Here is a 20492-nt window from a genome sequence, read left to right on the forward strand (position 1 = left end):
ATATCACCTAAGCCCTTGGGGTACTCTGACATGGCCGCTGATCCTGTGACACAGTGCCTGCACCAAAGGGCGTAGGACAAGGCTGCACCACTTACCTATACTTTTGGCCAGCATGCCCTGGGCAATCCAGGGGCGCAGCAGGGCAAGACTCGCCCTATTCGTGCTTTTGGCTTCGCCACAGACAACTTGCTGGCCGTTGAATTTCAAGCCAACAGGCCGGAAGCACTGCACGGATGAGGAAGCCATTGGCTCAGGGAGGCAGATCCCATTTATGACTACCAGAGAACTCGTCATCCGTGTCAGGACAGACGAAGAGTCTCGGATCCGTAAACACTTTGATTGCCTTATTTCCAGCCAGTAACTCTTGCATGGAGACGGTCTGAAAGAGGGACCTCAACGAGAAAATAACCAGGTCATGACCATCCTGATCAGCACACAAGCCAACGACAAGCCGTAATATCATCTGAGGTTCCATCCACAGACATATCCATTCTCCATGGCCCCATTGTTTCACTGTGGGCTGCTCAAAAGCAATGGCACCCAACGTGATCACTTCTTGATAATCTCGATCGTGCAATGATCACAACGCCTTCTGCCGCATTTCGAGCATCCATCATTAATCGCGATGGACATTGGGCCATTTTTACACCAACAGCAGTACCATACTTGGCCTCTCGCGCAGACAATCAATGGGACTGATTGAAAGGACTGAAATTCGACGGTGCTGCTGCCCAGTGCCTCTCCGGTTGCCTCCCCTATACGGGAGTGGGCTGTAGAGTCCTTCTCCAACCAGTGGCAATGGTCCTGCTGCTCATGGTGCGATCCGAACGGTTGTTTGATGCTATACAGCAAATGTCAGCTAGGGTTGGAGCTTGATGTTCCATCAACTCACCACATGGCTTCGTCTTGGATTTTTGTCGTGGCACGTGCGGGTTGAGGTAATAGGATGGCTAAACCAGAGCTGGAAGATCAGATGTAGGGAGTAGTAGAGCGTGGAATATCAGATGCAGAGCAAGGTATAAACTGGACAGATGGAGGGATTGATCACTGAAACGAGCGAACTTTTCTATCTTCTCTGGGTTCTCAATCATCCCTCGACTTCGTCCATAAAGTCAGGCGGACTCGTTCAAGAACATACGAGGCGGTGCGACAAATCAGATACCAAAGGGCATTCCATCTGAGTTTGCCCGTCGTATAGGCATGAAGACATCCACTGAGGGGTACTATCAGACTCCATTCAACACAATTTGCTATCTCGTAACAAGCGGAGGTCGACTGGGCCAATGACAACGTGGGGAGAAACGGCGAGAAAGACATGACCATATCAGCAGGATCTACCTGATCCATAAAACACCCTGGATGAATCCGTTTACACAGCATCGTCGTATCCAGCACGACAAAATATGCTGATACGACGCCGACGCAATTTGAGGGTGGAAGGCCCTCCAGCATACGCCGCTCTTCACAGTATTGTCACAATCACATGAATGTGAAATATGCTTCACTCACAAGATGATGTCGATTGCCCGGAAGCCCAGACTGTCAGTTTTAAGACCTGATTCGCAAGCCGTGGTAAGCTGGCAGGGTAAACCATTTTTGCCCTGCAAGGCGTCACAGGCGACCTTTCTTCAAACCTAAAGTGATATGGCTAGCACAGCCTTGCATATTCCAAAACACTGCCCTCATTGTGGGGCCTTGGGCAGCGGCATTCGCAAGGAAGAATATGCCTCAGTTCCAATCACAAACGGCGGTAGTTTCCCCAGCACAACCAGGCGCACTTGACCTCGCCAGCGAGGCGCTCATGCAGCATCTGGGAGATCAGAATGATTTGGATGATACCTAAATGTCTTTGATATCAGCCGACCAGCTAATGTCTATTGGTAGGGAATTTGGACAGGGAGATGATCCAGCATAGGCGCGCCTGGCAAGCGGAGCTGGGTGAGTTGAGGCCTTCTTGGAGAAGCGTCGTGCTGCAAAAGGCGAGAACAACCGACACATGTTGACACCATGGCTGGCTCCTTATGCGGACTACAGAGCCCCAGCTACCTTGCATTCATTGTCTAGAGTCGACACAGTTAATGTAAACAAGCACCACAAACATGAGCTTGACTCGGACGTCGGAAAAGGGGGTTCAAATGACATAAGCAGGGCTACGCAATCCACGTGATCGCCCAGTAATTGCCAAGACCGGGCCTATGCAAGGCTGAAACGTAGCCTTGCAATAATACGGTGGAGAGGTAATGCTGGGGATGTAGTTGCATTCAAGTTGCGAACTTGCTCAGCCAGAGTTGCTCAGCCGCTGCTGCAATTTTCCGTTCATCAGTGTTGGAGTTCCAAGCTCTGCATTGCTGATTGTATGGGCGGGCATCATTTGCATAGAGCAGGTGTCTCCTCATGGAGCTGTCAGGTGCCGGCCAGGTTGTGGTCGAGCTCTGCGCTCCGGCTCTCCGGCCACAACCGATGGTCGAAGATTAAACACGACAAGGGAAAGGCAGATGCGGCGAAAAGCAAGGCCAAAACAATGCTGTCCCATGCCGTCATCACCGCCTCGAGACGTATGAGCGGAGCTGTCCACAACTTTATTCTACCCAGCGAGGCCAATAACTGACTCATGCGTAGTTGGCGGACCTGATCCCGCATTCAACTCCAGACTCGCCTTTGCTATCGCCAACGCCAAAAGGGGACAGCTGACAAAGTCGGCGATCGAACATGCCATTGCAAAGGGTCAAGGGAAGTCTCCGACTGGACAAGCGCTCGAGAGTGTCATTATCGAAGCCATCCTCCCTCACGGTGTCGCAGCCATGATCGAATGTGAGACGGACAATAAGAACAGGACCTTGTCGGATTTGCGTCATGTCATTAAGGTAGGAGGTGGAACAGTCACTCCTACGGCTTTTCTATTCGAGAAGAAAGGCAGGATAGTGTTTGAGGAGCAGGACAAACTTGGGGTAGACGATGTGCTGGAAAAAGCCATTGACGCGGGTGCTCTGGATATTTCATCGGAGGACAAGAAACTGACTGTAGAGACCGAGCCAGCGGATGTGATGGACGTTGCTCGATCTCTGCAAGATCAATTTGGACTTCAGGCAGAAAAGGCCGAAGTTGTATACATCCCCAACGAGGACACCGTGGTGCCCTTGACGCCCGAACAACAAGAGGAGCTGGAACGTATTCTAGACTCGATAGAAGAGGATCCCACCGTGCAGGGGCTCTACGTTAATGCTGTGTCCAAACGAGGCAACTAAAACTCAGGAATTGAAGACACTTCATGCTGCCATACATGCTTCAGTTGTTTACTTATGCCACCACACTGTCACTCAGATATCTCGATGTTCAGGTACCACTACTGAATAGTAGTTGAGAGACAACAAAATTTACGGCGGAGTACGTGGGCTATGACGTAGGGCTGCTGCTGTCTAGGGCGGACCTTAACTACCGTAATTGAAACATCCAAGTGTGTTCGTCGTCCGTTGACGAAACCACAAACACTCAGATCCAGGTCCTACCTAGGTAGATATGGTCTTGTGGGCACAAACAGTCCGTTGCCAGCAGCAAAAGCAAATTCGCATATGCTGTTGAAAGTCAGGATTGACGCGTGTTCGGTGGAACTCTGCCATCAGCAAAGATGACTTCAGACGCCGTGATTACAACATGGCAGCAGGCCTTTGAAGAGAATCGCGTTCCGCAAATACGTGCCATAGAGAAGAACCTGCGCGCCCGTGCAGCGCGGAACAAAGAGAAGCTGCGAAATACTGTCGGGTAAGTCAGATCATCATGAAAAACGACATTTGGTCCCGCGGGTGTCCAGGGGAACCGCCCTCGTTCAAACTACATTAGAAACTAACGCCTCCCGACAGGGGGAGTTATCGCGAACTGCTGGCAACTGCAGAAGCGATTGTGTCACTGCAAGCGAAGGCAAAGGTCGCAGAAGAACACCTCGCATCCATAAGCCATAACTGCCGGCCACCGCAGCAAGATGTGTCTCCCCGACCACCTTCTGCCGACAAGGTGGCATTGGCCCAAATGCGACTGCTACAGCGATGTTGCACGACCTCAGCCACGGCCTTGCGAACTCGCGACCTTCTCCAATGCGCCCAGCTCGTTGTAATTTCTCGCTTGTTGTTGAAGTCGCTCGGCGATCAGCAAGAAGGGCTGAACCTGGCATCGAGCCTGGAATTGTTGAGAAATAAGATCGCCATGCTACGACGACAACTGCTTCGACAAGTGGACTCCAAACTGGTGAACCCCGTCTCCTCACGTTCAGATCTTGTCGAGGCTCTATGCTCCTATTGCTTAGTGACCAGTGTCTCGGCGGAAGACGCGCTTAGCCACTGTCGCCAGCTGAGGCTTGACAAGCTCCGGCGATGGCTGAGTCAATCAGCCGACCGCACCATCATCTGTCAGGCTCTTCGATATCAACTTGCGTCACTCCAGACTTTCAAGTCTGTGGCGGGTCGTCCCCTTACTGATGCAATGAACGGGCTTCAGAAAAGGCCTATTTTGGACGGTCCTGCTCTCAAAGACCTCGAGACGTTGGACCTGGACAGGACTTGGCCATTACTGCCTAAAGAGATCAAAACTTTTGTGCCATACTTCAAGCGAAGTGTTTCCACCCCGGACGCAACACAGGCCGCGTTGGAGACCTGGTCTCAAGAAGCGTCTCATCTGCTGTCCGGGGCAATGGACGGGTATCTTTCGAGTGTGAAAGACATGACTGCGGTTCTCGAACTCCGGAAAGAACTTTATACCACTTTATTGCCCTCGTACTTTTCCACTCCGGCCGGCATGGACATTATTCAGGAGATACGCTGGTCTCTGAATCAAAGGCTGTCAGGTATCTGCCAAGCAAAAGGCTTACAACTGACGGAGTTAACGAGACGGTTGGTTGAGGGCGTCACCACCTCTACGGCAAACAAGCCCAAGTTGCTCTGGGACGACGAGCTAGTTCAAGCAGACTTAGGCAATACCGGTGTATCCAGATCCGGATCTCGATTCATCAAGCAGGTCAAGAACCGCCATGCCGGCCTCAACCTGGTGTTGGCGAAAGCATCGAAACGAATGGATGCCTGGATCTCGTCTGCGAACGCGACTCGGGATGAAATCAACCAGCTTCCCAAGATCCGATGGAGAGATATCATCGAAGAGCCCGAAGAAGAAGACGATCAAGAAGATCAGGCTGCCGCGCTAGTCAGAGAGCTCTGTGAAACGGATCCGGAAAGTTATACCAAGGCACTGCGGGAGTCGCTGCACGAGGCTCTCGAAGACTATGAGAAGAACATGATTCAAACTGCATCCACCATCATCAACGATGGTGAAATCTCCAACCCCCCATCCGATGGCAATATCAACATCATCCAAGCAGTCACGTTGCTCCGCTCGATACGAATGTCACTCGCATCACTGCATCAAGCGTTCCCAGGCGAGAGCCAGAAGTTACTTGTCAGTCTCGACAACATCATAACAGACTTAAATCGGGTCATCGCAAACGAGGTTGCCCGCCAGTTATCCCAGGCCCTGCAGCGCAAAAGAAGGGGCGCCACCACCAGCGGCAACGGCAACGGCAACAGCAACAGCAGCAATAGGCCAAAACCCAAGCTAAACACTAGTGCCCCGTCACACCTGCCAGACGGCATGCCTTCGCCCACGGCGTTCTCAACCCTCCGCACCTTGTGCAAAATCATGCTCGACCTCGGTGGGACTGATTTGTGGTCTCCGCCGGCCGCGATGATGGTCAAGGACGCCGTCCGGCATCAAATCTTCGAAACTGATGATGCTGGGAAAACCAAATCTCTGTATACGGTCACGGAATTCGACGAGGCCTATCTAGGCGCTGCATTGTCCGATAACACTAACAAAGCGCCAAACCAGGTGGAGGCAGACTCGAAGGCAATGGACACGAAAACCTCCCAAAAAGCTGCTGCTGTAGATTATTGGACGAGGACAAAGTTGTTGTTTGGGTTGCTTGCTTGAGGGCTTAATACCTCATCACTGCATGGCTACCAGTATCCCAGTTTTCCGATCTGAGTTTATCTATGTACCTCCAAGGAAGATTGACCAGGGGAGCTTTCGGAAGAAATCATCGAGAAAGGAGAGAAGAGAGCCGTTGTGATCTCAGGACATCTTATAATGCGCATGCCTATGACTGTTGACTGTCACGTTGAATTAGACATCGATACAAAAAACAGAACCAGATCAGAACATCCATTTGCTATTTTGTGGATGGGTATCTCGGGCCAATATTAATATCGCATGCATCCAGGGAGTTTCCCATACGTTGCCCATGGTCACAGACTCTGGTCTTGAAACTCGAACAAGCTTATACGCACGGCCTGTACCGGTTGAAACGCAGGATCCTCGACCTGATAGACAGCCATTTGATGGGCTTTACCTCCATACCCTGCATCGAACGGACAAGCTTTTGGGCCTACTGAACTTCTGTATCCAAATTACCCAAAGGCAGTAAACATGCTGAGAATGGAGGAGGAGAAGCAGGGCAGAAGGTATCGCCGGACAAATGCTATCATCGCCATTAATAACCACCAGGTGTGATATTTCCGCCAGAAGACGATCGAGTTGCCTCGCTTTTGGTCCTTGTTTTAAATCTCCACATCGCCCTAGGCACACGAGCTCGGTCGAGCGACCGAGTCATCCATGGCTTGATCCCCATTCTTCCCACGAGAAAAGATGGTACTTCTCTGCACAGATAAACTCGGCAGAGCTAATTCAGAACAAACACGCCCCCAAAGCAAGAGCAAAGCAATTCAATTCAGTTCGCTTCACCCTCTCACCCTCGCAGTATACTAGAACTCGCCAAACGCAGACAGGGCAAACATGAGCCCAAAGCTGAATTTAAACGCGAGATTGTCGTTGACAGCACTCCGCAAGTTGACACCCTTGACGTACCGCTGTAGCCGATCGACAGGAATGAAATTGTATCCTTTGCGTGCGGCATACTAAAGAACACAATCGAAAACGATCCCGTTAGCTGATTACGTCTAAGATGCAGCGCCACGCCATTCAACGTGTGTCCGTCTTACCTGCCAAATCACAATGCCCAGACCAATCAACAGCGTCAAACTTCGCGAGAATGCCGAAACCAACACGCCGGCGCCGAGTCCGAGTATTGCTCCAAGACTGATCTGTTTCACGGCGGCCGGGTTCAGAGTCTTGCCATCTTTAGTGAGGGGTGTCTTGGCGTCCCGCGAATGAGTGTAGTTTGTGCTGGTGCTGCTGAACGCCGCAGTCTGAGATAAAGGCGAGGATTGGGGCGCATAAGGGGAGCTGTCAAGGCGAGTAATTTGTCCCGGTTGTTGGAGGAAGGGGATGGACAATGAAAGGCCGAATGCGACTAGGACAGGACGGTTCAAGATGGATCGTGAACGTATGGGTATTGATTTGGCGGTCGCCTGGGATATCGGCGAGAAGAGGGACGGGCGGAGCGCGGAGCGAAGGAGCATGGTTGCTGTTGGTGAGGTTTGGCCAAGAGGGGGAATGGAGAGAGCGGAGGGAGATTTAGGCTCGTTGAAGCTGGACTCCGAACGCTCCCTGAGGTAAGTATAACAAGGAGTTTGTGAAGTGTTTGTATGTTTCTTCACAGCATTGAGCTACTCGTGGTGCGTCTGGCAGTGGGTGTTGAACAAGAGTCGCAGGTGGCATGTATACAACATTGCACAGTAAGGTAATGGTAGAACACGGGTGATGTCACCGTTCAGCCTCGGTCCAAGAGAGTCGGCTCGGAAAAATATATCTCCTTCGTCGATTCGACCACGACTCCAGTGTTAATGTATATTGTAAACTTGAAGCATACTGGCAGGCAAATCACGTCGCTATTCTCTCTCCTCAAGGCTGTTGGTAGAGACACATCCCCTCTACGGCGTGAAACTTGAAGTCAGTCTGTCGGCTTACGCGAATCTTTGAAAGCAATCCAATCCTGAATCCGCTCGACCTTCAACCCCACCGCACAGCTGTTCCGCAAACCAAACCAAACCACCTCCGGCGCCGGCAAATGGCTTTGGCCACCTACTTCCCCACCGTCGCGACGCTGACCCGGATCTCGTCCTCAGGCTCTATTGTACCACCGGGACCCGGCTGTGGGCACAAACTTCGTGTCCTGCTTGAGCATCCGCGTCTCGACTCCGAAGCAATTGCTGGACCCTCGATATCTGCGCCCAAAACCTTGAATTTCCAGATTCATGATTGGGTGGATTGAGTTTGTCAAGGCTTTGTCAGTACACTTGCGATGGGGAATACCCATCTGGGGAAGTTAGGGGGTTTTCCCGGTGTGCAATATACCTAGGTACAATATATATCGAACAACGCTAGGACGATTGATGTACATACTGTTTATACTGTTAGGTCTTCGCTGTTCGTACGTGGTCTTTCTTGGATTTGGGTCATATTTGATGCCCAGCTCGCCAACGCCAGTGCTGTCTTCCGTCCCCTTGGTCTGGTCTTTTGGGAGTGATTCTCATTCCCAGATCCTATGTCGGACACTCAAACTCTCGGTGTCGCCACCAATGGCGTGCCCGAGGTATCTTCCAAGGTGATAGAGACACCACTGCTCATAGTCGGGGCAGGACCAGCAGGTGCATCATTGGCGTGCTTTTTGTCTCATCCGCCCTATTCAATGACAGGCATCCTGATCTCAGCGGCAAGCACCACGTCACAGACACCGCGGGCACACATCACCAATGCAGCGGCATTCGAGTGTCTGCGGGACATTGGGCTGGAACAAACATGTCTCGAGCAAGCCACAGAAGGCGACTGCATGGTCCACACGCGATGGTGTCACGACATGACTGGGGAGGAATACGCGCGGATCTACTCATGGGGCAACGACCCGAAACGACGAGCAGAATACGAGGGCGCCAGCCCTTGCCACCACGTCGATCTCCCGCAGACGGTGTTTGAGCCGATTCTGGTTCAAAGAGCGGCCGCTCAGGGCTGGGACGTGAGATTCCGCACCAGCATTGTCGATTTCAAAAAGGAGACCGACGGCAAGATTCTCAGCCGCGTCCGAGATGGCTTAACTCAGACAGAGTACCTCATTCGCTCAAACTATCTGTTTGGCTGTGACGGCGCCAGAAGCTTGATTCTGAAACAATTGAACATACCTTTGCAGAAAAAGCCCGGCCAGGGGTTGGCCTTGAATGTGCTTGTCAAAGTCGATTTGAGCGACTATGTCGAGGCCCGAAAAGGCAATTTGCACTGGGTCTTCCAGCCCGAAAGGGAATATCCCGATTTCGCATGGAGTGGTTTGATTAGGATGGTCAAGCCGTGGCATGAGTAAGTTTAGGTTTGTTACGATTTGGCAAATAACCGCACTGACGACGAGCACGATAGATGGATGTTCATCCTGTTTCCCAAACCGGGCGCCGAGTGGAAGGAACCTACACACGAACAATGGGCGCAAAGATGCAAAGAAATTGTCGGTCGAGATGACCTTCCACTGGAGATTTTGGACATATCAAAGTGGTACATCAATGAAATCATCGCAGAGTATTACTCCGACGGTAACATCTTTTGTCTCGGCGACGCGGTGCACAGACATCCTCCATTCAACGGGCTTGGATCCAATACTTGTGTTCAGGATGCGTTCAACCTGGCGTGGAAAATCAAATACGTTTCTCAGGGACTCGCTGCACCGTCCCTGCTTGAGACATTTAGTAAGGAACGTCAACCTGTCGGGCACAGCGTCATCACTCGAGCAAACCAAGGGATCCGCGACCACGTGCCAGTTTGGCAAGCCATGGGATTGATGGAAGAGACGGTCGAACAGAGAATGGAGATTTTCAACAGTCTAAAATCAGCCACGCCGGAAGCGAGAGAGCGAAGAAGGAGGGTCAACGCTGCAATCGAAGCTACCAGCCATGAGTTCCATGGTCTCGGGGTGGAAATGAACCAGAGGTACGAGTCGAATGCGATCTACGTCGAGGACGAGATCAAGGCCGGCCGCACCAAGCCGGAATGGCCCGAGGACCCCATTTTGCATCATAGAGTCAGCACTTACCCTGGTCACCGGCTACCACATGCCTGGCTAAATAAGACGATGCCTGTGAAAAACCATACATCGACCATTGATCTTGCTGGGCATGGCAGGTTCTGTCTTATCATGGGCATCGGTGGTGAAAGATGGAGAGATGCTGCACAAAAAGTCGGCCAGGAGCTCGGTGTGGAGATCAAAGCTGAAAGTATAGGCTGGGGCCAGCAATGGGTGGATGTGTATCGGGATTGGTAAGTCTACCTTGGTCATGCATCACGTTGAAACAATACCTCAAAAACTGTGCCCGTGACTTGACTGACTGTGCGTTTTCATCACAGGGAGCGGAGAAGAGAAGTTGAGGAAGATGGCTGTGTTCTTGTACGACCTGACAGGTTCGTTGGATGGCGCTCCATGGCGCTCAGTGATAACTGCGAAGAGAAATTGAGGACTGTGATGAAGAGCATTCTTGGGAAACCTTGATTTGTGGTCATGGAGTTGCAGTGATCGAGCATCTGTATGAGGTGGTGCGGCGGAGCCTTCCAGCTAACAAGGCGACCTTGATCCGTGCTTCAAATTGCTAAACCTTTAAGACTTTGCACTGGAAATTCAGCTTGAAAGTGATCATGAGCTGAGCAATAGATACGCAAAAATCATTTTTGATGCCAGTGCCTACATGTTGAGCCAGATATAACACCAATAATTAATTCCCTTCCTTCGTAGTACCGATAAGTTGAACCTAATGCACAAAGCTCAATGAGCATGGTCGCGCGGAAGGAGTCTATAGATCGACAAGACGGATGATCACTCACTGTTCCTGCCCAGACGGTAGATTTTGTCGTCTTCATGTTGTCTTCATGTTGGTGGTAAAATATTGTAGATCCGTTGTAGATGGTACTCAGCACGTAAGTAGGTAGGATTTCATTCGCCATATGCAGCTGACTCATCTTATAAGGATGGAGCCTCGTCCGTCACGCAGCATCAACCCCCCAAAAAATTAAGGCAGCAATTCCAAGTCCGTACCACAAAATGGCAGCACAGCGGTTCTCAGTCACTTCCACACACACAATCCATAAAAACAAACCGGGCATGCTGGAAAAGCACAAAAAAGAAATGAGTTCTGAAATTGATGCATCAGCCGCGAATCGAACGCGGGTCTCATGCAGGATTGCTACTCCAAGTCATCTGCGAGGATGAGAAGCGATGGCAAGCATGAATTCTACCACTGAACCACTGATGCTGTTGCAGCTGCTGTGCTGCTGATTGTTGAAAGAGATTTTGTAGTTCAATACTTTGAACTGATCAATTTTGTGCAGCACACTAATCCCACTTGGCGCTAGCGCTGCGGGTCACGAGCTTGTTTTGTGTTAACCGTGCACTCCGTCAGCACTCGTCGGTTGTTCCCCCCACCGAGTGCACCACAGCGATACGATCGTCCACAGCGATACGATCGTTTTTCTGCACGCGGTTGGGATATATTCTGTTTACAGCCGCCACAACGATGGTTTTATAATATAAGCGATGACTAAGCCTAGTAAATTAGTACTATAATCGCATCGAATACAAAAACCTGCCATCCGAGACGTCGTGGTTGATATACTCTCGATATTGCCGTACGTAGTCGACTTAGAATATAAAAGTGCTAAATATATAACAACTGCCGTCGATATAATATCGGTTAAGAATATATATCGATATTATATAGCGATAGTATAGTACTATAGCAACTTATATACGCGAGTATATAGCATCCCGTAGAGACCTCGTTATTGCCTCGGCGCGTAACTCTTAATATAATAGCCTTATAAAGGTAGTAGCCTATATATCGAGCCTATTAAGTGTATCTTAACGTCGTTAAGCCACCTCTGGCGTACGTCGTCGTCGCTCTACCTCTTACGCTATATCGAGAGCTATATCGACGAGTCGCTTTTATAGTCTCTTCGCTAGTTTACGCCTCTTATAATAGTCTAACGTTTCGGCGTCGTCGCGAGCCTAAAGGCGTCGACGTGCCGTCTTAACGTATATAACGCCAATTAAGGAGATATCGATACGTCGACGTCGTCGATTCTCTCGCAACGTACGCGTACGTTTAGTAGCCTTAGTCTCGCCGAGTTAGTAGAGCGCCTTCTACCTAATATATATACGCTTAATTACGGCGCGGCGAAACTTACTAAATAGCGTAACTATTAGTATACCTATGTCTCGTACGTTCTCCGATATCATATCGGCGTACGTATTAAGCTAATTTATACTCTTCCGCGGCGTACTATTAACGTATTAGAGACCGTCGTCGTCGTCGTCGTCGTTATCGCTCTCGTTAGAGTTATTCTCGATAGTAAGACTATCGAGTACTTACTTCGGATTAAACGATACTAACCCTATCTTCTCAGGCTTAAATAATAAGCGAATTATTAACGAGTAAAGCGCCTTCGTACGAATCGAGTGAAGACCCTCTAAGAACTTATAACGCTAAAATATAAGATCTTCGTATCGTATAGCGCTATCTAGTATTAACTCCGCGTAATAGTACTTTAACGGTTAAAACACTACGACGTCGAGAGGTTATAGAAGGTACATTAAGTACGGCGATAGGTAAAAGGGTATAATTCTCTTATTCTAGTAGTATTTAATAAAGCTATACTCGATATAAGAGTTAAAGCCGTCGCTTATTAATATCCTATAGCGCCCTTTTATACGCTCTTTTATTCTTCTATTAAAATAATATATTTACTTAAGTAGTATAGCGTCGTTTAAGTAACCCGACTTAGAGAAGACTAACGCGTATCCGTTAGGTAGACTTAGGGTTATAGAGCGCTCGCTAATTATATCGCCTTTAAGAATAACGAATAGATCGATAAAGTTACCGACGGCGTTAATAGACTTAATTAGCGTATAATGCTCGCGATTTTCGAGATTAGGAAGATATAGATACTTATTCTTATTTTAACGCTAAGTAATAATATAGTGCGCTCTACTAACGCTAATAGAGAAGCCTATCTCGTCTATATTCTATATATCGTCGTCGATAATAGCGTATTACTCTTTAATAGTCTAGAAGCGATAAAAGTACTCGACGATTAAGGCGTAGTAATCGGTTTCTATAGACTATCGATAAACGTTAATAGGCTTTCGCTTCTTAATTATAAACTTAGGATATCTATTAAGAAAGCGCCGCGTCTATTCGTAAGATATATAGGGTTAACTATCGTCGTTATCGTACGCGTCCTACGCGAGTTATAGTATCCGGTTTGCTATTTAAGTAATTATCGGAGGCCTTAGGGATAGGCCGAGTTTATCGTAGCGCTTTATAAGCGTATAGAGAGCCCTCTCCTGCTCGTTAGAGAGTCTCTTATTATATCCTCCTCTTATACTAGCGCCTAGTATACCTCGTAGTCGTCTACGTACGCGTTAAACGGGGGCGGCGAATACGTCGGCGGCGGCCTTTATATTAGGATAATCGCCGCGATTATACGCGTCGTAGGCGTTAAGGACCTTCTCCTCTATTAATTGAGCGTTAGTAGGCATTATTAGTGGTATATATACGCGTTAAATAAAGAGTGTAGAGAATTTACAGAAAAACGATCGTATCGCTGTGGACGATCGTATCGCTGTGGTGCACTCGGTGGGGGGAACAACCGACGAGTGCTGACGGAGTGCACGGTTAGGCTTGGATGATTGGATTCTTGTGCCGACCAATCTCAGGTACTACAACACCTACAACTTGCACCTAGGTACCACTGCAGGTACTCACTGGCAGGCTGTACGTTGTAGGTACATACAATGTAGGGCGGGACATGGTGCTGACACTGCAATGTAGTTGTAAACGTGTCAGGACTCTGTTAGGGAACCCCGACTATAACCCACCTCATAGCGAGATGTGGTGCCGTTAGTCAATTTGACTGTTACGATTATTTTGTTGATATTTCCAAAATAATATTTCAAGGTCAAGACCAGATTCCAAGTTATTTACACTACGAGATTTGCAGCTACAACGCTTCGCTACGTAGGATTAGCAGACGCGGGTACATGTTTCAAAATTTCAACACCGCAATCTCTTGGTATGGCTGACTGTTAGGATTATTTTATGGATATTTGCAAAATTCCAAGTTCAACACCAGACTCGGAGTTGTGACACAATTAGCAAACACAAGTACAACGTACATGTTCAAAACTTCAACACGACAAGCTCCATCCGTTCGTTCTGCCCGATTATCCATCTCTCATCACCAGCAATCCGTCCCATCGGGCCTACTTCTTTAGTCAAGCGACCTTCGAGCGCCACAACTTTCGCCTCAGCAGCGCCTCCCTCGCTCTCCTCACCCGCACCCCCTGTCTTGATCCTTACAACCAGCTGGTTCAGTATGCTCTGTCCCGAGAGACAGGTTTCGACCAAACTCAGTCTGATGCCAGCATCGGCATCGACCACGTCCATGACGGGCAGAAACCAACGTTCACTTTCCTCGACATCAGCGGTCTCCATACTACAATGACCGCGGTATGGAGGAAGATTGCCGTCCCATTCCCGATATAATCGAGGACCCTGGCCTAAGAAGGGAAATGTTGTCGTTTTGGCACACCATAACCTCTCAGCTGGGTCGAAATACCCCTGTCCTGCCACCGCAGCGTTTTCTCGTACGGTGAGTGATAGGGATTCGGAATCGAGATGAAGCGACATTAGCGCCACATTCGCGTGTTGCCTTATACCGAGGAAATCCATGTCCGTAAATGAAAATCGCGAGACAATATGCGGGCCTTCTTGGTCCGGCGGCCGCGATTTTCCCGACGGGTCAGCTGACGGTTGGTATGATGAGCGAGCCGTGATATCCCAGACCGAGAGCGACTCGATTGGCATCTCCTCATCACCGGTGTACATGCTTCGATTGGGTTGCCAGAAATACACCGCGTAGTGAGTGGAGTTATGGGTGGAAAAGAAACGGTCGTGGTAATTGGGCGGTAAGCCCAGGAAGTGCATCTTCCATTCGGAGCGCCATGTCACGGTCCATGTCCCTTCTTCTCCAGGACAGACATCAAAGCAATTCGCAAAATGACGATTGACTTGCTCCATTGCATTGAGGTTGTGGAAGGGATCCTTCTCCGCCCATTCCACGATCAACGTCCGGTCCTTGAGACGCAGGGTGCGAATAATTTTGCCCCGAATGTCGAACGGGACGGGATACTTCTCACCTGTCGCAACGTCCAAGAGAGCCAGGATCTGGGGAAACGCCGTGTATCGGTCCTTACCAGCTTGAACAGGCGCGTACACCAGCAGACCATCGTCGTATGACCACAAGGTAGGCCTGAAGAGAAAGGGTTTTGAGCCAATCCTACTGAGATGCATGGCAGCGGTCTCATAATACAAGCGACCTCCAGGTTGGCTTTCGTGGTAGTCCCATTGTCCGACCGGGAACCAATCGCCTAACTGTTCCACCGCGGCCATCGGGTATCTACAAACCCTTGTGGCCGTGCCCCTGGTAAGGCCGCGGTATCGTGATGCAACCGTCATGAGGATCCGTTGCCAATCTACCTTGCCGCTTTGTGGAGAGCGAAACTCCAGTGCCCATGCTGGCAGTTCTCGAACTTCTCTAGCTCGCGGGTAGCGTTGCAGAACCCGGCGGATATATTCGGGCTTGGTGAACGCGGCGCGCCATGATTGGGACACTTGTTGGCAACTGACAACGTCCCATGCGGCCAGATCTCTCAATACCAGAAGGAACATATCATCGGGAAGGTCAGGGAGCGATACTTGGCTTGATGGCTTCATAGTGAGTGAAGCCATCATGGTAAGAAGATCCACCATTCCGGCTTGAGGACAGCTACACCAAACCGTGGTAGGGGGCGTCCGAAATAGATGTCAACGAGGCGGCAGTCAAGCAACGCATCGAGAAGCTCAACATACTGATCATTGCAGGGTATGGAACACAGGTAAGAGGCAACTCAATCCATCACAACTACCCGCCCGATACCAGGAGGGTTCTCATTGGGGCAGGACTGCCGCAGCGTGTCCAGTCTCAGATTGCGTCAACCTGTTATCGGGTCGTGCAGTAGCTGTACCTAGGATGGATGGGCTGTGACCGATACTGCTTCATCACCTACGATTAGACGGGCATACGAGGGGTTGGAGACACGAGGGACGAAGGGAAGCGTGAGGTTGACGGGGGTACTGCACAGTCCCGTTCCCGGAAATATATGGTCACGTGCACTATATGTAATCAAGCACGTGCTCCGGCTATCGCTGGGCATCGGCGGCATTCTCTGTTACCTTATCTTATCGCAGTTCTTCCCTCGGCGGCCGTTTTTCCGTCTCCGTCGGGCAACTTTTTGTTAGCGAGCGAAGCGTGGCGCGGGGGAGGGCACCGAGAAAAAGTTTTGTTCCATTTTTCCCACCCAATTTTTTTTCCTGCTGTCAGAGAAAGGGCGCGGCAACGGCAACTAAACAAACTTGAAGTCTGGTCCCCCCGGCGGTCATTTGCGTTGGCTAATAATCAATTGCCCAATGACAGGGTCTACGATCTGACCCTCTTGTTCTCTTTTGGTCTGGCCTCGGAGTGACTCTCCATCCTCTCGCCATCCACACCAAACCAAACCCTGACTGCCCGCTCCGAGTCTTTGTACGTTGTATTGTGGTGGGCTCACTGGTGGTGACTCAACTTTACTTTACTTCACTCGTCCTCGCTCGATCCTTCAGATTTTTTGAACATATCAGTATTCTGTCTACGAAACAAAGCATACGAGTCAATCACTCTACTTACAAGGCGAGACTCTGCATAATCAACATCGCTCCGTATAAAATCCTCGCCACCCACAGTCGTCCAATTTGCGACTCATTTCCTGCGGCCGACTTTCACGCAACCTACGGCCTATCGCCACGCTTTTTGTTCCTAAACATCTCACCACAATATGGTTATGAACGATAACAGCAACATGTCGAACACCAACTCCTCCTCCGCCACCAATGGCACCCCCGCCGTCCCCACGTTCGCCGTCAAAGCCGGTTTGGCACAGATGCTCAAGGGCGGTGTGATCATGGACGTGGTCAACGCGGAGCAAGCTCGTATCGCTGAAGAGGCCGGCGCCTGCGCTGTCATGGCTTTGGAGCGAGTGCCTGCGGACATCAGAAAAGACGGTGGCGTTGCCCGCATGTCGGATCCTCACCTGATCAAAGAAATCCAAGCGGCAGTGACCATCCCGGTCATGGCCAAGGCCCGGATTGGCCACTTTGTCGAATGCCAGATCCTCGAGGCTTTGGGCATCGACTACATTGACGAAAGCGAGGTTTTGACTCCTGCCGACGACACGTTCCACGTGGAAAAGAGCGGTTTCCGAGTGCCGTTTGTGTGCGGCTGCCGGAACCTGGGCGAGGCTCTTCGCAGAATCGCCGAGGGTGCCGCCATGATCCGAACAAAGGGTGAAGCTGGCACTGGCGACGTTGTCGAGGCCGTCAAGCACATGCGCACCGTGAAGCAGGACATTGCTCGCGCGCAGGCTGCTTTGGCCGAAGGCGAGGGCGCTTTGAGAGCATATGCCAGAGAGCTTGGCTGCGATCCCGTCCTGCTCAAACAGACTGCCGAGCTGGGCAGACTCCCTGTGGTCAACTTCGCCGCTGGCGGAATCGCCACGCCTGCGGACGCCGCGTTGATGATGCAGCTGGGCTGTGACGGCGTCTTTGTCGGCAGTGGTATCTTCAAGTCTGGCAATGCCGCCAAGCGAGCAAAGGCCATTGTACAGGCCACCACTCATTACCAAGACGCAAAGGTTCTGGCTCAGTGCAGCGAGGGTCTTGGTGAGGCCATGGTCGGCATCAACTGCGGCACCATGGCTCCGACCGAGAAGCTGGCCGGCCGAGGCTGGTAATCGTCTTAAAATAACTGTTGTTTGTTTTTCTCCGCCTTGTTTTGGGATTGAATATGCCGAACAGTGGAAGTGCATGAGCGTTCGACATCGGGTTCCATATTCGTACCACACGAAAAGCAAGGCGGCAACGCTGTCCGACAAGGAAGCCAGGCGAGGTGAAAGGGAACAAAAATGGAGAGCCGAACATGACAGGGCATTCTTGCATGCATTGGGAAAGCAGGGATCGGCGTTCCCTTTGGTTTGGCCAGTCACATTCGTGTCTATATAGAATCTTGAACGACTCCTTTTCGGAGCTTCGTTTGTATTGATCCGTTTTTGGAATGGCTCTGCTTATATCTATCTCGATGCTTCAAATAACCAATTCCTCCAACACAGCCTCCATTTCCTGTTTATCCAATGGCACGCCCAAGACCTCTGTGCCACTCTGGTCCCTCCGACTCGTAATCATCTGATGATCGTGAAACTCCTTGAGCAAAAACTGGAAATTCATACTACTCGAGCAGATGAACTCCTCGGAAGCCTTTTGGTAAAGGGTGCGATACTCGACACCCAATTGTTCCGATTCGGCTTGTTGTTTAGCAGATCGAGACCGAGACCGCTTTTTCGCAGACCGGCCGTCATCATCGTCACCATCATCATTCACCCTTTCGAAGGAGCCGGCGCCTGCTCCTTCAAGTCCATCATCGCCTAAACTCGCCAAAATCTCACAAATCAACAAGCGATACAAATTCCTCGCGTTCTCCGGCAGCGATTTCAACACGAACCCGATCCCTTCTTTGCCGCCACTGCGCATTCGCTTGCGGCCCAAGAGTTCGTGGACTTCGTCGACGACACTGATCTCGGCGGTATATGGAGCAAAGGTCGTGCAGTCGTGATACACGAAGCGGAACTGGTCGAGGAGGGTCGACGACCACAAAGTAGCAAACGTCGGTGTGTCTGCTGTAGCGGTGAATTTAATGCTGGGGTGTGCGGCGAGGCGGGCAAGGAGTGATTGTGTTCCCAGCCGGCGGAGGGGAGGAGCGTCGATCGAGTTGACTAGGACCACGATCTCCAGGTCACGTCCGCCATTGTTGCCGTCTTCATCCGCAACGATGCTCCTGTGGCTGCTACTAGTACTTGACGAATGCTCGGTGTCAAGGTACGTGAGCAGCGTATCGAGCATTTCGTGAGGTTGGCCTATCAGACGCAATCGGCGCCGGTGCCGTTTCTGACGGCTCTGGCTCTGCTGGCGATGACGATGGTCGTCATGATCCTCCTCACCGCTGTCTCTGTCTCCTTCTTCATCGCCGCTGCCACTGCCGCCGTCACCGTCGCTATACAACTCGGAGTCGCTGGTAGTCACCGCTGCGGCGATGGTGTTTAGGATTCCACGCACGTTCAACTTTGGCGTGTATCCATTGACCACGATGATGCGCGGGGCACGCAAAACCTCTTCATCCTCCTCCAGAGCCTCCCCAGACTGTCGTTGATTTGCGTGCAATTTTTGCCTTTGCCTTTGCCGTTGTCGTTGCTGTTGCAGGTGTCTGTAAAGCCATTCCGCAAAGTTCGTAGTGAGCCCCCTTTTGCTCCCGTATCCGTACAAACACAAACTAAAGCCCTGCTCGAGTTCAAAGGACCACTGTGCAAATGAGCGAGCATGCAGCTTCATTAACTGCTCGCGATCCTTTTCATGTCGGTCTTTTTGGGTGAGTGCTTGAATCTGCTCAAAGTACTCGTCATGACTGAGTAATTTGACGGGATTGAATTTGTTGCTTGAAATCTGAGGCGGGCCTGCGCGGTTCTGGAAGAAATACCGTTCTTCGGGAGCGATGTCGCCTTCTGGTGTTGGGGATCGTTTGTTTTTGGCGCCCTTGGGCCGCCCACGTTTGCCTGGCGTTTTGGTCGGTGTGGTCGTAGCAGCCGTAGTGTCGTCGGGCTCGACCGTGGTTTCATCGAGCATATCATTGTTTCTCACAGTGCTGGCTTCAGCTTCATCCCCATCATCGCCCGCTGAGAGGATTTTCTTTGCCAGCGCAATCTGCCCATCCCAGTCTTCGTCTTCACCTTCCTCTTGTTCTTGCGCCTCAACTAGCGCTCGTGCACTTTTTCTTTTCGCCGAGCGATCTGATGCTGATGCCTTGGCCTTGGAAGGCGTTGTAGGCTTGGTGGGCGTTTGTGAAGGGAGGCCATCTTTGCGGGGTCTGCCTCTGCCTCTTCGTGGTGTCGAAAACAGTGTCCGACCAGTGCCATTCGCTTTGGGAGTCGGACTGCCTTCGTCTCCGAGTCCCTGCTCTTCTTCATCTAGTAATGCTTCTGCGGCGGATTTTCTTTTGGTTTTGGAGGGAGTTCTCGGCTTCTTGGGCGTAGACTCATCCGCCATTGTGATATCATCAACATCATCGTGGCCTCGTTCATGGTCTCCATTGTGGACGCCGTTCGCGGGTGCTGTGTCTGTGATTCTGGTTCGCCGGCGCTTCGAAGGGGTTTCGCTCGGTTCTAGGGACGAGTCTGGGTCTTGATCGGGCTGCTTTCTTTTGGCCATGATGCCAATGCCGAAAAGACCAGATTACAGCGACTCAGTTGTTCTTGATTGTAGCATGGTCGTCCATGAACGAGGGGTTTTGCTTTGTTGCTTTTGTTTCATCCACTCCAGTAAACACGATTGCGATGTGGTTTGTTCTCC

The 20492-nt window shown here is 50.7% G+C and overlaps 8 protein-coding genes across 9 annotated transcripts; 4 read left to right on the plus strand and 4 right to left on the minus strand.

Annotated features, from left to right (window-relative positions):
- Window positions 1–316: 316 nt before the first annotated feature.
- Window positions 317–2082, minus strand: HMPREF1120_05027 (uncharacterized protein). Its single transcript, XM_009159183.1, has 2 exons — window positions 893–2082; window positions 317–841 (listed from the first exon to the last, which is right to left on the minus strand). Exon 1 carries the CDS (start codon window positions 1450–1452, stop codon window positions 1084–1086), a length of 369 nt encoding a protein of 122 aa, XP_009157431.1. The 5' UTR covers window positions 1453–2082; the 3' UTR covers window positions 317–841; window positions 893–1083.
- A 168-nt stretch (window positions 2083–2250) lies between these two features.
- HMPREF1120_05028 (glucose-1-phosphate adenylyltransferase) lies at window positions 2251–3281 on the plus strand. Its single transcript, XM_009159184.1, has 2 exons — window positions 2251–2555; window positions 2620–3281. Exons 1-2 carry the CDS (start codon window positions 2357–2359, stop codon window positions 3243–3245), a joined length of 825 nt encoding a protein of 274 aa, XP_009157432.1. The 5' UTR covers window positions 2251–2356; the 3' UTR covers window positions 3246–3281.
- A 183-nt stretch (window positions 3282–3464) lies between these two features.
- HMPREF1120_05029 (uncharacterized protein) lies at window positions 3465–6758 on the plus strand. The gene is made up of 2 exons (XM_009159185.1): window positions 3465–3759; window positions 3858–6758. Exons 1-2 carry the CDS (start codon window positions 3626–3628, stop codon window positions 5968–5970), a joined length of 2247 nt encoding a protein of 748 aa, XP_009157433.1. The 5' UTR covers window positions 3465–3625; the 3' UTR covers window positions 5971–6758.
- HMPREF1120_05030 (uncharacterized protein) lies at window positions 6188–7902 on the minus strand. Its single transcript, XM_009159186.1, has 2 exons — window positions 7038–7902; window positions 6188–6953 (listed from the first exon to the last, which is right to left on the minus strand). The coding sequence occupies exons 1-2, from the start codon at window positions 7455–7457 to the stop codon at window positions 6801–6803; spliced, it is 573 nt and encodes a 190-aa protein (XP_009157434.1). The 5' UTR covers window positions 7458–7902; the 3' UTR covers window positions 6188–6800.
- HMPREF1120_05031 (2,4-dichlorophenol 6-monooxygenase) lies at window positions 7768–10695 on the plus strand. The gene is made up of 3 exons (XM_009159187.1): window positions 7768–9285; window positions 9343–10233; window positions 10321–10695. Exons 1-3 carry the CDS (start codon window positions 8483–8485, stop codon window positions 10460–10462), a joined length of 1836 nt encoding a protein of 611 aa, XP_009157435.1. The 5' UTR covers window positions 7768–8482; the 3' UTR covers window positions 10463–10695.
- A 2854-nt stretch (window positions 10696–13549) lies between these two features.
- Window positions 13550–18252, plus strand: HMPREF1120_05032. Of its 2 annotated transcripts, XM_009159189.1 has the most exons (2): window positions 13550–13739; window positions 13797–18252. In XM_009159189.1, exon 2 carries the CDS (start codon window positions 16877–16879, stop codon window positions 17828–17830), a length of 954 nt encoding a protein of 317 aa, XP_009157437.1. In that variant the 5' UTR covers window positions 13550–13739; window positions 13797–16876; the 3' UTR covers window positions 17831–18252. The 2 variants fall into 2 exon arrangements, with proteins under 2 accessions (XP_009157437.1, XP_009157436.1); XM_009159188.1 differs by having other exon boundaries at window positions 13550–18252.
- HMPREF1120_05033 (uncharacterized protein) lies at window positions 13984–16112 on the minus strand. Its single transcript, XM_009159190.1, has one exon. It carries the CDS (start codon window positions 15774–15776, stop codon window positions 14145–14147), a length of 1632 nt encoding a protein of 543 aa, XP_009157438.1. The 5' UTR covers window positions 15777–16112; the 3' UTR covers window positions 13984–14144.
- On the minus strand, window positions 18042–20476 carry HMPREF1120_05034 (origin recognition complex subunit 2). Its single transcript, XM_009159191.1, has one exon. It carries the CDS (start codon window positions 20349–20351, stop codon window positions 18180–18182), a length of 2172 nt encoding a protein of 723 aa, XP_009157439.1. The 5' UTR covers window positions 20352–20476; the 3' UTR covers window positions 18042–18179.
- Between the last annotated feature and the right edge of the window lie 16 nt (window positions 20477–20492).

This window comes from Exophiala dermatitidis, assembly GCF_000230625.1.
Source record: "Exophiala dermatitidis NIH/UT8656 unplaced genomic scaffold supercont1.4, whole genome shotgun sequence".
Classification (NCBI taxonomy): Eukaryota; Fungi; Ascomycota; class Eurotiomycetes; order Chaetothyriales; family Herpotrichiellaceae; genus Exophiala; species Exophiala dermatitidis.

What these genes read in the sequence shown, in the direction of transcription:
- HMPREF1120_05031 (XM_009159187.1), top strand. Translation starts at nt 8,483, where the DNA reads ATGTCGGACACTCAAACTCTCGGTGTCGCCACCAATGGCGTGCCCGAG. An exon ending in ATGGTCAAGCCGTGGCATGA is followed by an intron (nt 9,286 to 9,342) that starts GTAAGTTTAGGT and finishes CGAGCACGATAG; the next exon opens with ATGGATGTTCATCCTGTTTC. An exon ending in GTGGATGTGTATCGGGATTG is followed by an intron (nt 10,234 to 10,320) that starts GTAAGTCTACCT and finishes TTTTCATCACAG; the next exon opens with GGAGCGGAGAAGAGAAGTTG.
- HMPREF1120_05029 (XM_009159185.1), top strand. Translation starts at nt 3,626, where the DNA reads ATGACTTCAGACGCCGTGATTACAACATGGCAGCAGGCCTTTGAAGAG. An exon ending in AAGCTGCGAAATACTGTCGG is followed by an intron (nt 3,760 to 3,857) that starts GTAAGTCAGATC and finishes GCCTCCCGACAG; the next exon opens with GGGGAGTTATCGCGAACTGC.
- HMPREF1120_05030 (XM_009159186.1), bottom strand. Translation starts at nt 7,457, where the DNA reads ATGCTCCTTCGCTCCGCGCTCCGCCCGTCCCTCTTCTCGCCGATATCC. An exon ending in TGGGCATTGTGATTTGGCAG is followed by an intron (nt 6,954 to 7,037) that starts GTAAGACGGACA and finishes TGTGTTCTTTAG; the next exon opens with TATGCCGCACGCAAAGGATA.
- HMPREF1120_05032 (XM_009159188.1), top strand. Translation starts at nt 16,877, where the DNA reads ATGGTTATGAACGATAACAGCAACATGTCGAACACCAACTCCTCCTCC.
- HMPREF1120_05033 (XM_009159190.1), bottom strand. Translation starts at nt 15,776, where the DNA reads ATGGTGGATCTTCTTACCATGATGGCTTCACTCACTATGAAGCCATCA.
- HMPREF1120_05027 (XM_009159183.1), bottom strand. Translation starts at nt 1,452, where the DNA reads ATGCTGGAGGGCCTTCCACCCTCAAATTGCGTCGGCGTCGTATCAGCA.
- HMPREF1120_05034 (XM_009159191.1), bottom strand. Translation starts at nt 20,351, where the DNA reads ATGGCCAAAAGAAAGCAGCCCGATCAAGACCCAGACTCGTCCCTAGAA.
- HMPREF1120_05028 (XM_009159184.1), top strand. Translation starts at nt 2,357, where the DNA reads ATGGGCGGGCATCATTTGCATAGAGCAGGTGTCTCCTCATGGAGCTGT. An exon ending in CGTCATCACCGCCTCGAGAC is followed by an intron (nt 2,556 to 2,619) that starts GTATGAGCGGAG and finishes ACTCATGCGTAG; the next exon opens with TTGGCGGACCTGATCCCGCA.